This window comes from Mobula hypostoma, chromosome 4 (genome assembly GCF_963921235.1).
Source record: "Mobula hypostoma chromosome 4, sMobHyp1.1, whole genome shotgun sequence".
Lineage (NCBI taxonomy): Eukaryota > Metazoa > Chordata > Chondrichthyes > Myliobatiformes > Myliobatidae > Mobula > Mobula hypostoma.
The window spans coordinates 127,028,392-127,043,426 of record NC_086100.1 but is presented as its reverse complement, the minus strand read 5'-3'; the positions used below and the strand labels follow the sequence as shown (position 1 = coordinate 127,043,426).

The following is a 15,035-nucleotide window of genomic DNA, read 5'->3' as shown; positions in this document are numbered from 1 at the left end:
CAGCATACCATTCACCTTTTTCACCACCTGCTGCACCTGCATGCCCACTTTCAATGACTGGTGTACAATGACACCCAGGTCTCGTTGAACCTCCCCTTTTCCTAATCGGCCACCATTCAGATAATAGTCTGTTTTCCTGTTTTTGCCACCAAAGTGGATAACCTCACATTTATCCACATTAAATTGCATCTGCCATGAATTTGCCCACTCACCTAACCTATCCAAGACACCCTGCATCCTGTTAGCATCCTCCTCACAACACTGCCACCCAGCTTCGTGTCATCCACAAACTTGGAGATGCTGCATTTAATTCCCTTGTCTAAGTCATTAATATATATTGTAAACAACTGGGGTCCCAGCACTGAGCCTTGCGGTACCCTACTAGTCACTGCCTGCCATTCTAAAAGGTCCCGTTTATTCCCACTCTTTGCTTCCTGTCTGCTAACCAATTCTCTATCCACATCAATACCTTACCCCCAATACCGTGTGCTTTAAGTTTGCACACTAATCTCCTGTGTGGGACCTTGTCAAAAGCCTTTTGAAAATCCAAATATACCACATCCACTGGTTCTCCCCTATCCACTCTACTAGTTACATCCTCAAAAAATTCTATGAGATTCGTCAGACATGGTTTTGCTTTCACAAATCCATGCTGATTTTGTCCGATGATTTCACCGCTTTCCAAATGTGCTGTTATCACATCTTTGATAACTGACTCTAGCAGTTTCCCCACCACCAATGTTAGGCTAACCGGTCTATAATTCCCCAGTTTCTCTCTCCCTCCTTTTTTAAAAAGCGGGGTTACATTAGCCACCCTCCAATCCTCAGGAACTAATCCAGAATCTAAAGAGTTTTGAAAAATTATCACTAATGCATCTACTATTTCTTGGGCTACTTCCTTAAGCACTCTGGGATGCAGACCATCTGACCCTGGGGATTTATCTGCCTTTAATCCCTTCAATTTACCTAACACCACTTCCCTACTAACATGTATTTCCCTCAGTTCGTCTATCTCACCAGACCCTTGGTCCCCTACTATTTCCGGAAGATTATTTATGTCCTCCTTAGTGAAGACAGAACCAAAGTAGTTGTTCAATTGGTCTGCCATGACCTTGTTCCCCATGATCAATTCACCTGTTTCTGTCTGTAAGGGACCTACATTTGTCTTAACTAATCTTTTTCTTTTCACATATCGATAAAAGCTTTTACAGTCAGTTTTTATGTTCTCTGCCAGTTTTCTCTTGTAATCTTTTTTCCCTTTCCTAATTAAGCCCTTTGTCCTCCTCTGCTGGACTCTGAATTTCTCCCAGTCCTCAGGTGAGCCGCTTTTTCTGGCTAATTTGTATGATTCTTCTTTGGAATTGATACTATCACTAATTTCCCTTGTCAGCCACGGGTGCACTACCTTCCCTGGTTTATTCTTTTGCCAAACTGGGATGAACAATTGTTGTTGACGGGCAAGGATGGTGATAAAGAAGTCATATCATTTAGATACCAATTAAGTTCATAGTTTTTTACCTACCTTCCAGAAAGCAAATGCAAGGATCCAACTTCTGGAATCTCAACTGTATTTGAGATACTTGAATATTATTCTCACACTTGTCAGCACAATGGATTGTCAAAACGGGGACTGATGGACTGGAAATAAGTGGGAAGGGGTTTTCTAAAGAACATGTGCTGTGATCATTGGTAATGAAAAAAACTTACAGTAAATGATTGGACTTGGGAAGTAAATAGATACATAAACTACGAAGGATATCCTGGGGAAACAGACCTGTTGTAGGTCGTAGTGGACTGGCATTTACAGGGGAGGGAGTAGTGCAGAGAGCCCTCACTACTGAATCCAGAATCAGGATTATTATCACTGACATTCTTCATAGAATTTGCTGTTTTGTGGTAGCAGTAAGAATTACAAAATGAATAAATGGTGCAAAGAAATGTAGTGTGCGTGGACCATTCTGAAATTTGATGAGAGTGGGGAAGAAGCTGTTCCTAAGTCACTGAGTGTGGGGCGCAACTCCTCTCCAATGATAGCAACAAGAGGGTCCTTTGTGATGGAAGCCACCTTCTCGAGGCTCTGCCTCTTGGACATGTTCTTTGTGGTGGGGAGTTTGTGCCTGCAATGGAACTGGCTGAGGCTACAAACCTCTTTCAATCCTGTGCATTGGAGACTCCAAACCAGGCTGCCATGCAACCAGTCTAAAGAAATTTCCAAGTCTTTGGTGACACTCCAAATCTCCCCAAGCTCCTAATGAAGTAGGGTCCCTAGCATGCCTTTGCCGTGATTGCATCAATGTGTTGGGTCCAGGATAGAGTTGCCAAGATGTTAACACCCCGTAACCTGCTCACCCTTTTCACTGATGGCCCCTCAAAGAGGACCAATGTATGTTCTCCTAACTTCCCTTTCCTGAAGTCCACGATCACTTCCCTGTTCTCTTTGACACTGAATGCAAGGATTTTGTTGCAACACCACTCAACTAGCCGATCTAGCTCACCCCTGTAAGCCTTCTTATCACCACCTGAGATTAGACAATAGACAATAGGTGCAGGAGTAGGTCATTCAGCCCTTCGAGCCAGCACCACCATTCACTGTGATCATGGCTGATCATCCACAATCAGTACCCTTTTCCGGCCTTCTCCCCATACCCCTTCACTCTGCTATCTTAAGAGCTCTATCTAACTCTTTCTTGAAAGAACCCAGAGAATTGGCCTCCACTGCCTCCTGAGGCAGAGCATTCCACAGAACCACAACCCTCTGTGTGAAAAAGTTTTTCCTCAACTCCGTTCTAAATTGTCTACCCCTTATTCTTAAACTGTGGCCTGTGGTTCTGGACTCCCCCAACATCGGGAACATGTTTCCTGCCTCTAGCGTGTCCAACCCCTTAATAATCTTATATGTTTCAATCAGATCCCCTCTCATCCTTCTAAATTCCAGTGTATACAAGCCCAGTCGCTCCAATCTTTCAACATATGACAGTCCCGCCATCCCAGGAATTAACCTCGTGAACCTACACTGCACTCCCTCAATAGCTAGAATGTCCTTCCTCAAATTTGGAGACTAAAACTGTACACAATACTCCAGGTGGGGTCTCACCAGGGCCTTGTACAACTGCAGAAGGACCTCTTTGTTCCTATACTCAATTGCCCTTGTTATGAAGGCCAACATGCTATCCTACCAACAAGTGTTGTCACTGACAAATTTATAGATGACACTGAGGTTGTACTTAGCCACACAATCATGAATGTAGAAAGAAAAGCAATAGGCACCATTAAGCCTCACAGTAACAGGTCTAATATGGACAGAGAAGCCTCCTCCTGATTACCTGAAGTCAAAACCACCGTACTATACCATAAGTGGACACAAAGATACGCCACAACTTTCAACTGCAAGAGATGAAATAAAAGAATACACCAGAAAATAAACCTTACCTTCAGTGATCATGTGAGATGGATCAGAGACTCTTGATCCCAGAATGTTTTCACCCTCTGGTTGTCCCTGGACGAGGGTGGTTCCAGAGTTGCAGCAGGCTGGCATCAAGGCAAGTAGTTTGGCAGCAGAAACCGAGTAGCAATCTCTTTCCCTCACTGCCTGACGCTGGCTCAACATCATGTGATTACATGGTATTAGGTACCTGCAAAATCCAAGCTTCCAAATTAGACAGAAATACAAGTTTTACCTTTCCTACTAACATTTCTTTTATATTGCCTCTGAAGCAAAGTCCATTTACAGGTAATCCTTCAGAATAAATTGTCTGAAGTCTTGGTCACTAGCAGCAGTGAAATTCTGTTGGATTGTAATGTCACTTCTTGCCTGTAACAATAGTAGATTTGCAAAACAACAAATTTCACGCCATATGTCAGAGATAATAAACCTGATTCTGATTCCAATTGCAAATTTGACTTTATATTCCCAGTTTTGATTGCCCTCAAAGAGGCTGATTCCTTAACCTACTAATCTGGGCAATTTTACTGTCAACAAGGTGCTTCAATCTAAATATAACATAAGAAAGGCATCTGCCAAAGAAAGAATGTTGCAATGGACACCTGGATAGTTTCAAGGACATCTGCCTTTTCATGGGATATGTAAAACATTCCTAGGGATGCTCCTTCATCCTTTCCCCATAAATTAAAATCGGTGCCTTCCCCGGCTCTGACTCTGATCTGGAAAATTTCACCAACTTTGCTCTGATTTTCAACTTCACTCTCTCTTTACTTAATCTGTCATCAACTCTATTCTACTGGACAATATCTACTCTAAACCTACCAACTTTCATGACTACCTTAACTGTATTTCCTCACACCCTGCTTTCTATAAGAACTCTAACCCCTCCTGGTGTCCTGTCCCCTTTGTTCTGATGATGTCCTCTTCCATACCAGTGCTTCCAAGATAACTCCTTCCTCTTCAACCAAGGACCATCACTGCTATTCCTCATTTGTTTACTCAATGGCAGTTCACAAGGCCCTCAGCCACGCACATTCCATTTTCAATCAACTGACCGATCCTCCTTCCCCACAAACCACCTCATGATCACCTTCCCACCAACATCAAGAGTCAAATAATGAACATTAGCATGATGCCACAATCAAACACACTCCCCCTTCTCCTGCATTGTTATAAAGGCACTGACCTTTCCCCCACACCATGGACCACCACCCACCCTGACACTTTTTCCTGGGAATGTAGCGCCTCCCCTTTTTACCATGCAGCTCCAAGCATTTCCTTCAGGCGAAGTAGCAATTAAAGTAATTGATTCAGTGTTTGCCACTTGACAAAGAGAAGCCACAGGTGACCACTTTGCTGAACACCCCTAGATCCTGATTGCCACCAGTTAATTCTCTAGACCAGGGGTTCCCAACCTTTTTTAATACCATGGACCCCTGCCATTAACCGAGGGATCCATGCACCCCAGATCGGGAACCCCGGATCTAGACCCAGTCCAATACCGTGCCATGAATCATCTCAACATATAGTACTACACCTTTTGCTCGAGCGCATTCCAGCTTGTTACACAACGTTTGTTTCATTCCCATCTCCTCGGTTGTCCCCCATAATCTCCTCCAGATCTGATGATCGGTCATCGACCACTGATTGTCTACAGTTGCACTGAGAATCACCAGTCACCCGCCCTCCACTATTCACTGAATCTGCAGCTTCTGTCCTCTCCCTACTGTGACGTAGGGTAGCGACCACACTGTAGATCAGATGTTAGCAGACTGAGCCCCAGCTTCACTGCTGGACCCACCACTGGAGTGGCTACCACACCAGCAGCACTCACATTCGTTATCAAATCAAATCAGTGGCCATTAAAAGGTAAGTTTAATTACATTTTTATTTATTTTTCTTCTCTGGAGAGAAGTAATGTGTTTAAACATGTTTTTTTAATTTACTTCATCCCAGATTGAGAGCCTCCGGAAAGGGCCAACCCACAGGGGCCACTGAAAGCATATGTTGCTACAGGATTAGCACCTGGATCGAGCACAGATGGCAGGGTAGATCAAACACCATCCTGCCCAGTAACTATTCCTCTCCTAAAGTGCTCTCTGAGCTGCAAAATATTTCTGCGTTTTCTGTTTTCCTTCTGGGGCAGAAGATACAAAACCCTGAGAGCACATACCACCTGCTCAAGTTTAACTTGTTTTCCATCATTATCAGAATCTTGAACAGACTTCTCATTCGCGAGGTGAACTCTTTAACTCTTTGTCTCCCAATCTACCACGTCATGATCCTTGTACTTTGTCTTTCTGCACTGTACATTTTCCATAACCATAACACTATTTTCTGCATTTGGTTTAACTTTTGCTACCCCAATGTATGTATTTGTGTACGGAATGATCTATCTCATTGGCATGTAGATGAAGGTTATCACGGTACCTGTGATAATAATAAACCAATGCCTTCTTTCTCTCCCATTTGGAGCTCAGTTAATTTAAAGCACACTGCAGCCACGTACTGAGAATGAAGTTTGTCCATTGGTAAAAATCCACTAAAATTTACATAAAGGATTTCTGAATTCTATCATCTTCACTCCCCTAAAAAAAAGTCTGATAATTATACTCAAGTTGAGGGAAATTGCTTTGTAGAGCACATTCAATCCATCTGCCATAATAGCCAAGATCTTCTAGTGACCAGCCCTTTTAATTTTCCTTTTCATTCCTATACCAACATGTCCACCCATGGCCTCTTCAGACACAGATTACAGCAATAACTCCTTACATTTTGCCTTGGTCGGCTTCATCTAGCTGGCATTAACATCCACTTTTCTAACTTATGCTAACCAGTCACATGGCCCCCATTCCCCCATCTCCCTCTTCTCCCTTACTCTCTCAATCTGCACATTACCCACACATTCCTCCTCACTTCCTTCCATTTACTCCATTTTCCACTGTCCTCTCCACTCAGCTTCCATCTTCTTCAGCTGTTTGTTTCCAGTTATCACCTCCAGCTCCTTACATCATTCCCGCCCTCCCCTTCCCACACCCGTCTATCACCACCTCACCTGACCTGGCTCCACCTATCATCCGCCAGCTCTTGCTGCACTCTTTCTCCCCTACCTTTTTATTCCTGACCACCTTTCCTCTTTCTTTCCAGTTCTAATGAAGGCTCTTGATGCACAGCATCAACTGTCCATTTCCCTCCAAAAAGATGCTGCCTGACCCACTGAGTTCCTCCAGATCTTTTGTGTGTCGTTCCTAATAATTATAGCACACTCCAAGTAATATACTGCAATATAAAGAATGTTCTATCTCCAGAACATTCCTAAATGAAGAAAATAAAATTATTCCCATTCTTCTTGGAACAGCTAAGGTGCAACGTATTCACAGTCATAGTGTGGGGTAGATCTGAAACACAAGAGATTTTGCAGATGCTAGAAATCTTGAACAACGCACACAAAATACTGGAGAAACTCAGCAAGTCAGGCAACATCTATGGAGGAGATAAATACTCGATGATTCAAACTGAGACCCTTCATCAGGACTGGAAAGGAAGGGGGCAGAAACCAGAGGGAGTTGGAGGGAGGGGAAGAATATAAACTGGTAGGAGATGGGTGAGACCAGGTGAGGGGGAAGGTCAGTGGGTGGGTGGCGGAGGGGTGATGAAGTAGGAGGCTGGAAGTGATAGGTAAAAGAGGTAAAGGGGCAGAAAAAGGAGGAATCTGATAGGAGCAGGGAGTGGACCACGGGAGAAAGGGAAGGAGGGGGTAATCAGAAGGAGGTGATGGGCAGGTGAGAAAAGGGGTGAGAGGGTAACCAGAATGGGGAATGGAAAAAGAGAGGGGGGGGACATAAATTAGAGAAATCATTGTTCATGCCATCAGGTTAGAGGAGCAGCACCTCATTTGCCGGATGGAATAGAAGGTGTTGCTCCTCCAACCCGAGTTTGGCCTCTCATCATGGCAGTAGAGGAAGCCGTGGCTTGACATGTCAGAATGGGAATGGGAAGTTGTATTGAAATGGGTAGCCACCAGGCCATCCTGGTTTTTGTGGTGGACAGAGTGAAGGTGCTTGACAAGGCGGATCCCCCGATCTGCATCAGGTCGCTCTGATGTAGGAGGCTGCACTGGCAGCACCGGATACAATCAGTGATCTGATAGACTCCGAATGTGGACCGTGGGGTAGATCTGGAAAGAATAGGATGGCCATACAAAATTTATCAACGTGGCCCGAAAGAGACTGTTCACACAGCTAATGCAAAGTCATGTGACCATCAACCGAGATATTGACAGGACTGGATGAGCCAGCAAACTGGAAAGTCTGAAAATTTACTACAAGTGTTATTGGGGAGTGCCACTGAGCAGCGTTTTTCCTTGGTGGCAGGAGAGTTTAAAAGCCTCCAATAGCACTGACAGACGATTTACGTAAGTTACTGTTTAGATTTAAGAGGTGTAAAACATAAAAGGAGACATCAATGGTGCATATTTGTAACCAATGCATGGACTGGATTCCAATTATTTAAAACAAAAATTACCAGAATAGGACTGTGTAACTACCCTATCAATTAGCTTGCCTCAGAACAGGAAAACAATGAGTTTTCATGTAGAGTCATAGCATGGGCAATTTAACAAAATTATCCCTTGCAACCTCCTTACCATTTGCAAAATGTGTAACGAAAGTGCAGCTTTGGTATTATTATTCAAATTAGGTCGATTACAATTGACGTTGGACTGGAAACTAATTTGCAATTGATCTTTAACAAAGACAGACAATAAATGAGATTCTATTAATTCTTTCAATGGGAACCTGCTGCCAAAAAGAGGGTGATAAAGGGATCTGAACCTTTGGATATCACAATCATGTTAATACTTTTAGACCTTACACTGATGAGTACAAATACCAAAGGTCAAGATTCATCAAAATTGGGCTTCTTCTGAAATAACTTCAAGTTGTGGACGCTGATCAAGTTCTCAATGTAACAGTGAAGCTTACGAAGGGTCTGTCACTCCTCTCTGATGTGTTATGAAGAAAGTGGTGAAGAGCCGCAGCCTGAAATGTAGTTGTGGAGTCAAAGATCAAAGTAAAATTTATTATCAGAGTAGATGCACATCACCATATACAGCCCCGAGTTTCTTTTTCTGCGAGCATACTTAACAAATCTACAGAACAGCAACTGTAAACAGGATCAATGAACAACAAATGTGCAAATGCAAACATCTTCTTCTTCTTCTTCATGTGCCTTGCGTGTTACACGCTTGGGCAATCATGGCTTTCCACATCGAATGATCCCACGCAGCATCAATGATACCTCGCACACTTAGATCTGTTAGTTCTTTCACAGTTCCCATATATTTTCTTCTTTGCCTTCCTCTTCCGCATTTCCCAGGCATACGGCCTTGTAATGTAAGGCATTCTATTTCTCCCTTTCTGATGACATGGCCCAGGAATTCAAGTTTCCTCTCATTTAATGTTCTCATTAAAGATCTTTTTGTATGGGCACGTTGGAGTACTGTCTCATTAGTTACCCTATCTCTATATGATATTTTTAGCATTCTTCTAAGAAACCACATTTCTGTTGCTTCTAAGTTTCTTTGGAGTTCTAGTGTTATAGTCCATGTTTCGGAAGCATACAGCGAGATTGACCGGATGTAACATTTTAGTAGCCTAAGCCTTGTTGTCATAGAAATGTGTCTGTTGGTAAAAATGGCTTTCATTTTATGGAAGTTGGTTTTGGCAATGGCAATTCTTCTTTTTATTTCTACTTTACTTCTAGCATCTTGTGATATAAAGCTACCAAGGTATTTACAGCTGGTCTTTTATTCAATCTCTTGGTTACCGACGTACAATTGGCAGTTGGGAGTATCCTGCTGTTTTGATATTATCATACATTTGTTTTTTTTTAAAGTTGATGGTTAGACCAAAATCTGCACTTGTTTGCACTGCTTTGTCTAGGAGGACTTGTAGGTCTTCTGCAGCACTTGCTATTAGGGTGGTATCATCTGCATATCTTGTAATGTTGATGTTAACACCTCCAATTTTTATTCCATCTAGGTCTTCTATTTCTCTGAGAATCATTTCAAACATAAATATAAATAAATCTGAGCATCAATGCAAACATAAATATAAATAAATAGCATGTCAGTGCAGGAACATGCTTACTGGTCCCGATTCCACATCCCTGTAGTTTACAAGTTAAGGTTTTTTTCCCCCCTCTTGCAATTAGTTTCTTTAAGGTTAAGTAGAAAGTCCACATGTGGGAAAAAAGAGCAGGCCTTGTGCAAGTCTCTGATTTCCAGGGGATTTATGTAAAAACATCAAGCACTTCATTAATGCATGTAAGGGCCAATGTATTTTGGTTGACCCCAAGGAACACTGAACATTACATGAAATATTCCTTTTATGCTCCATTTTGCACAGCAGAACCCCAATTTCACCGTTGCCTGTTCTAAATACAACAAACTTCAAATACAACAAGAAATGGTGTGGCAACAATTTCCACTTTACAGCAGATATTATTCTAGTGAATAGGCCATTTCTGGTTTTTTTTAACCAATCTCCTGGCACAGCTACAGCAGGAAATCAGGCAAGATCCATACCAAGTCCACCAGCACCAACTCCACTCACCAAATCAATGAATTCTTGCTGCTGTGTTAAATAAATATTATGCAACAGCTGACAAAGAAAGTAATAGTTAAAATTTAATACTAAGTTAATGGTTACCAACATACCGATATATAAAAATTGAAAAGCAAATTAGCATGGTAGTGTAAGTGTGCCCAAGCAGATAGTAATCACTTGTTCTCACCCCCTCCCTCCTACAATCGATGAAGTTATCTACGCACAATGAAGGACACAGGGAAATGAGACTGACAAACTTGTATGACCTTCACTATTCTTTATGTGATAATGCCTGCCACAGGAACATTAGCAATGGAGATACTGGATTGATGACAGACAACCTGTAGAGTGTTGCTCATTTTTAGAATCAGAAACAGAATCAGGTTTATTATCACCGGCATGTGTCATGAAGTTTGTTAACTTAACAGCAGCAGTTCAATGTAATACATAACATAGAAGAAAGAAAAGAAATAATAAAATAATAATAATAAATTGATTACAGTATACATATATTGAATAGATTAAAAATCATGCAAAAAAAGCAGAATATATATTAAAAAAGTGAAGTAGTGTCCAAAGCTTCAACATCCATTTAGGAATCAGATGGCAAAGGGGAAGAAGCTGTTCCTGAATCGCTGAGTGTGTGTCTTCAGGCTTCTGTACCTCCTTCTTGATGGTAACAGTGTGAAAAGGGCATGCACTGGGTGCTGGAGGTCCTTAATAATGGACGTAGCCTTTCTGAGACACCGCTCTTTGAAGATGTCCTGGGTACTCTGTAGGCTAGTACCCAAGATGGAGCTGACTAGATTTACAACCCTCTGCAGCTTCTTTCGGTCCTGTGCAGTAGCCCCTCCATACCAGACAGTGATGCAGCCTGTCAGAATGTTCTCCACAGTACATTTATAGAAGATTTTAAGGGTATTTGTTGACACACCAAATCTCTTCAAACTCCTAATGAAGTATAGTCGCTGTCACGCCTTCTTTATAACTGCACCGATATGAAAGGTCTCGGCCCGAAACGCCAACTGTTTACTCTTTTCCATAGATGCTGCCTGGCCTGCTGAGTTCCCCCAGCATTTTGTGTGCATTGCCTGGATTTCCAGCATCTGCAGATTCCCTCGTGTTTGTACAGTGGTAGATAAACCAGATTTTGATGAATAGCAGAGCAGGCTTGAAGAATCAGACGGCCTACTCTTGCCTCTTTTCTGATTCTCTAATCAGGAAAGGAGGATTTTTTAAAAAAATACATCTTTTAGATCAAATGAACCTGAGAAACTTTTATGAAAGAAACATTGGATGATTTTAAGAAAAATGACATGCACGTTAAATCAAAAAGAGCTTAACTATCAATAAATCTTGTTAAGGTAGCACTGGCGCATATGGTGACGTTTGCAGGTAGCTCACAAAACAACTACTCTATTAGATATACATCTGAACTACAATCACTGCAATCTGCAGCCTGTAATTTCTCTAAGAAATGTATCATCTAAATGAACCAGCAATTTTATGATCTCCTGAAGGATTTGGTGAATATGACTCAAAAATGCAGTTACATCCATCACCGGGGGCGAATACAACACCAAGGTCCGAGAGGGGAATATGAACCCGTGCTCAGCTCCATTACACCATGCTGATTAAAGCGCTGGGCCAGTTTGAAGCTTCGAGGCCTGAGGGCAGGAAATGAACAAAGAGCTCAGTACCATCTGCTTACTTTTGTCCCAACTCATCTCACTACTACCATCAGGTGGGAGGTGTACGAGTCCTGGGTCCCACGCTGCCAGGTTTGGAAGCAGCTGTTGCCTTGCAACCATTGGGCTCCTGGACCAGTTTCACTCACCTCAGCACTGAACTGACTCTAAACCGTGGACTCACTTTCAGGGACTCTGCAGCTCAACTTCCGATTAAGATGGCACTACCAAACACGTGCGACAGCTCACTGGTAGTTAAAAAATAAGAAATTTGATTTAAGATATCACTCTAAACACCTTTCCTGAGGTAAATTATGTTAAATTATCGGCGCAAACAGTGAAGGGGTGAGTGAGGGCGAGGTGAGTTCAGGGATGAGCCAAGATGCTGTGTTGCAGAATCAATGCAGATGGAGGAAGCAATTCCGAGAGGAGAGGTCGAGGCAGAGGAGTTCCGATTCACGTACAACTGGTCTGGGTGAAAGGTTGGATCGCTCTAGGCCCCGAGCTGACTCGAAAAGCTTGAGAGTGGCGAAAACTGGACAGCGTTGTCTAGGCCCCGAGCCCTATGCAGTAGCAAGGTCCTAGTGTGAGGTATGATCCCCTGGTTTAGATGATTTAAACATCGGCCCAGATAGGAGGCAAGAGCCAATTTCACGTACTCTCCGCAATGTTCACTCCTCTCTCCAGTGCGCCAGAACCTTTCACTGTTCCGCTGTTAGGACAATTTAAACACTGACCCATAAGGACTGGGTGTCGGGATCCAAAGCATGAGCTGATTTTGCTCACTCTCTGTGGTGGTCACTCCTCTCTCCGTGGCGCTAAGGCTATGAAAACTGCCCTGGCTGCTGCACTCCGTGCCTGCTAATATAATGAACTGATCAGCGAGGCTCTGGGCCTACTCCGGGCTGCTCCAGGGTTCAGATCCAAGGACTCAGTTTGGTTCGGAAGTTGTCGTTCACTTCAACTGTTCGCATGATTTGTTCTTTTTTCCCCTTTCCCTTGTGCATCGGGTGTTGGTCTTTTATTTTACTTTTTTACTCTAACAGGGTTTTTTTTCAGGTTTCTTGCTTTGTGGCTGCCCGAAAGCAAACAAATCTCAGGTTGTATAATTTAAACATTCTTTGACAATAAATGTACCTTGAATGTTCTATATATTATTTGTTTACTTTTCTTAATACTATTTGCATGATTTGTCCCCTCTTGCACAATAGATGTTTGTTGGTATTAGTTGTGTGTGCTTTTTCATGGATTGTTTTGTGTTTCTATGTTTTGTTGGTGTCTGGAAGATGAATCTCAAGATTGTACTGTATATGGTGTACATACTTTGATAATAAGTTTGAACTTTGAAATCCTACAGTTCAGCAACCTTATAAACTAAACAGAAAAAGGAATGCTCTCTTCTGAGTAAAAGTTAACCAAGGGCTCGAAGCGGCCAACCAGGTTTACTCGGCTTCTGAACAGCATTCAAACCAGATTACTGGTGTGTCCACCACAGTGAGTGGATTGGGGCTGAGACCCAGGAGAAAAGTGCCATCTGAGGCGGGTCACATCAAAACGTTAAAGACAATTGCACAGCAGCATATTCAAATTACATTTTAAAAAACACAATCATTGGCTTTATTTGCATTCACAAGATATAATGGTTGACTTTATAAACAATATTTAACTTTACCAAATGAAACGCAAATAACAAATTAACCATTAAAACACATAGTGCATATAGTAGAGCAGGAGAAATTTATGCTTGGAAATTCCACCACCTAGCTAAAAATTCTTGCATGCTATACAATATATTTTATCAAATGAAATCAGGTACTAAAGACACTTCCCTAAATTAGATGGAGTCCTCCACATGCGTGATGTCAAACACAAAATCAGCACGCCAAGCTCATGTTGGCTCTACTTTAGTAAAATAGTTCTGTGAATATGAGCCATTTAGTCTCACACCCCCAAAGCAGGTCTTCGATGCATTAACTAAAGGGAGGACCAACTAAGTTGTTGATTCTGAGGTGACCAACTCATATGGACAGGTTCTTCTGAAAGTGTTTTTTCACATCCATTGGTCTCCTGATCCTCTTGTTACTGTGTCATCTCTAAACTGCCATATTCACAACCATCTCCACAAACTCTCCCAACCATCTCCCTGACTGACACTTCTGAGATTATTTCACAGATAAGCCCACTCAATCTTGAAATTCTCCCCACTAGTGATCTCTGACAACCATCTACCAGTGCCTCCACACAGCCATTCTGGACCACCATTTCCACAAGCGTCATCCCTCCCTTGATCGTCTCCCTGACAGTTATCCTCCCAAGCAACCCTGCCCAAACTCTCTCTGGTCACCACAATAGTCTTGGTCCCTTCACTCTGCATTGGTGGAAACAGTGGCAGAAAGGTTACTGAAGATCTCATGTGCAAGCTCTAATGGTCCACTGCATTTGGCCTCAGAGAGAAGGGAATATCACCACTCGGAGCCTCAGGACAAAAAAAAAGACAGCAAATTACAATTTCTAACCTATATTTATCTTTGAATGCAAATGCTCTAGATCTCCTGGGAGCATGAGAGAGGGTTGGGGTGGGGAGAAGTGGAACTGCGGGAGGATGGGAAGAGGCTCAATGGAGAAGAGATTCCAGGACAAGGGGGCAAGATAAAGGTTTATGGGAGGGTCTTGCCTGAGTGAAGAAGAGGTAGTGTGCAAGGGCACTCATGCCTGAGGCTACCCATATGCTTAGGCAAGTGTTTGTGCAGATATGGTCTTGCATACATGTTCATTTACACATGCACATGTTAATGTCCATGCAACCTGGTCTCCTGTCATCTTGGACCTCCTTGAAAATAGACCAAGGCCTCGGTCTCCAGCCTTATAGTAACTGGTGTGAAAAAGCCGCCTCCTTCACAGATCACCACTGCTCTTCAAAATTAAGTTCAGGAACTGGAACATCACAAACTACATGGGCAATCCCAACTGCAACATGAACCCAGTACCCAGAACCATTGACACTGACATCGACAGAGGCAATGACAGATGTAAGGGATGGCTAGATCAAAAACACAAAATAATTTGCAGTTGCTGGGGTCAAAGCAACCCTCACAACATGCTGGAGGAACTCAGCAGGTCGGGCAGCAACCGTGGAAAAGATGAGTTGACGTTTCGGGCCGGAACCCTTCGTCAGGACTGTAGAGGGAAGGGGTAGAGGCCCTATAAAGAAGGTGGGGGGAGGGTGGGAAGGAGAAGGCTGGTAGGTTCCAGGTGAAAAACCAGTAAGGGGAAAGATACAGGGGTGGGGGAGAGGAA

The 15,035-nt window shown here is 42.8% G+C and overlaps 1 protein-coding gene across 6 annotated transcripts in view; it reads right to left on the bottom strand.

Moving 5' to 3' along the window:
- Positions 1-15,035, bottom strand: part of fhip1aa (FHF complex subunit HOOK interacting protein 1Aa) — a 140,920-nt gene that overhangs the window by 33,611 nt on the left and 92,274 nt on the right. For all 6 annotated transcript variants that reach the window (XM_063046469.1, XM_063046470.1, XM_063046467.1 and 3 more), the window contains one exon: positions 3,430-3,632. In XM_063046469.1, the coding sequence (XP_062902539.1) occupies positions 3,430-3,632 (203 nt within the window). The remainder of the gene's footprint in view (positions 1-3,429; positions 3,633-15,035) is intronic.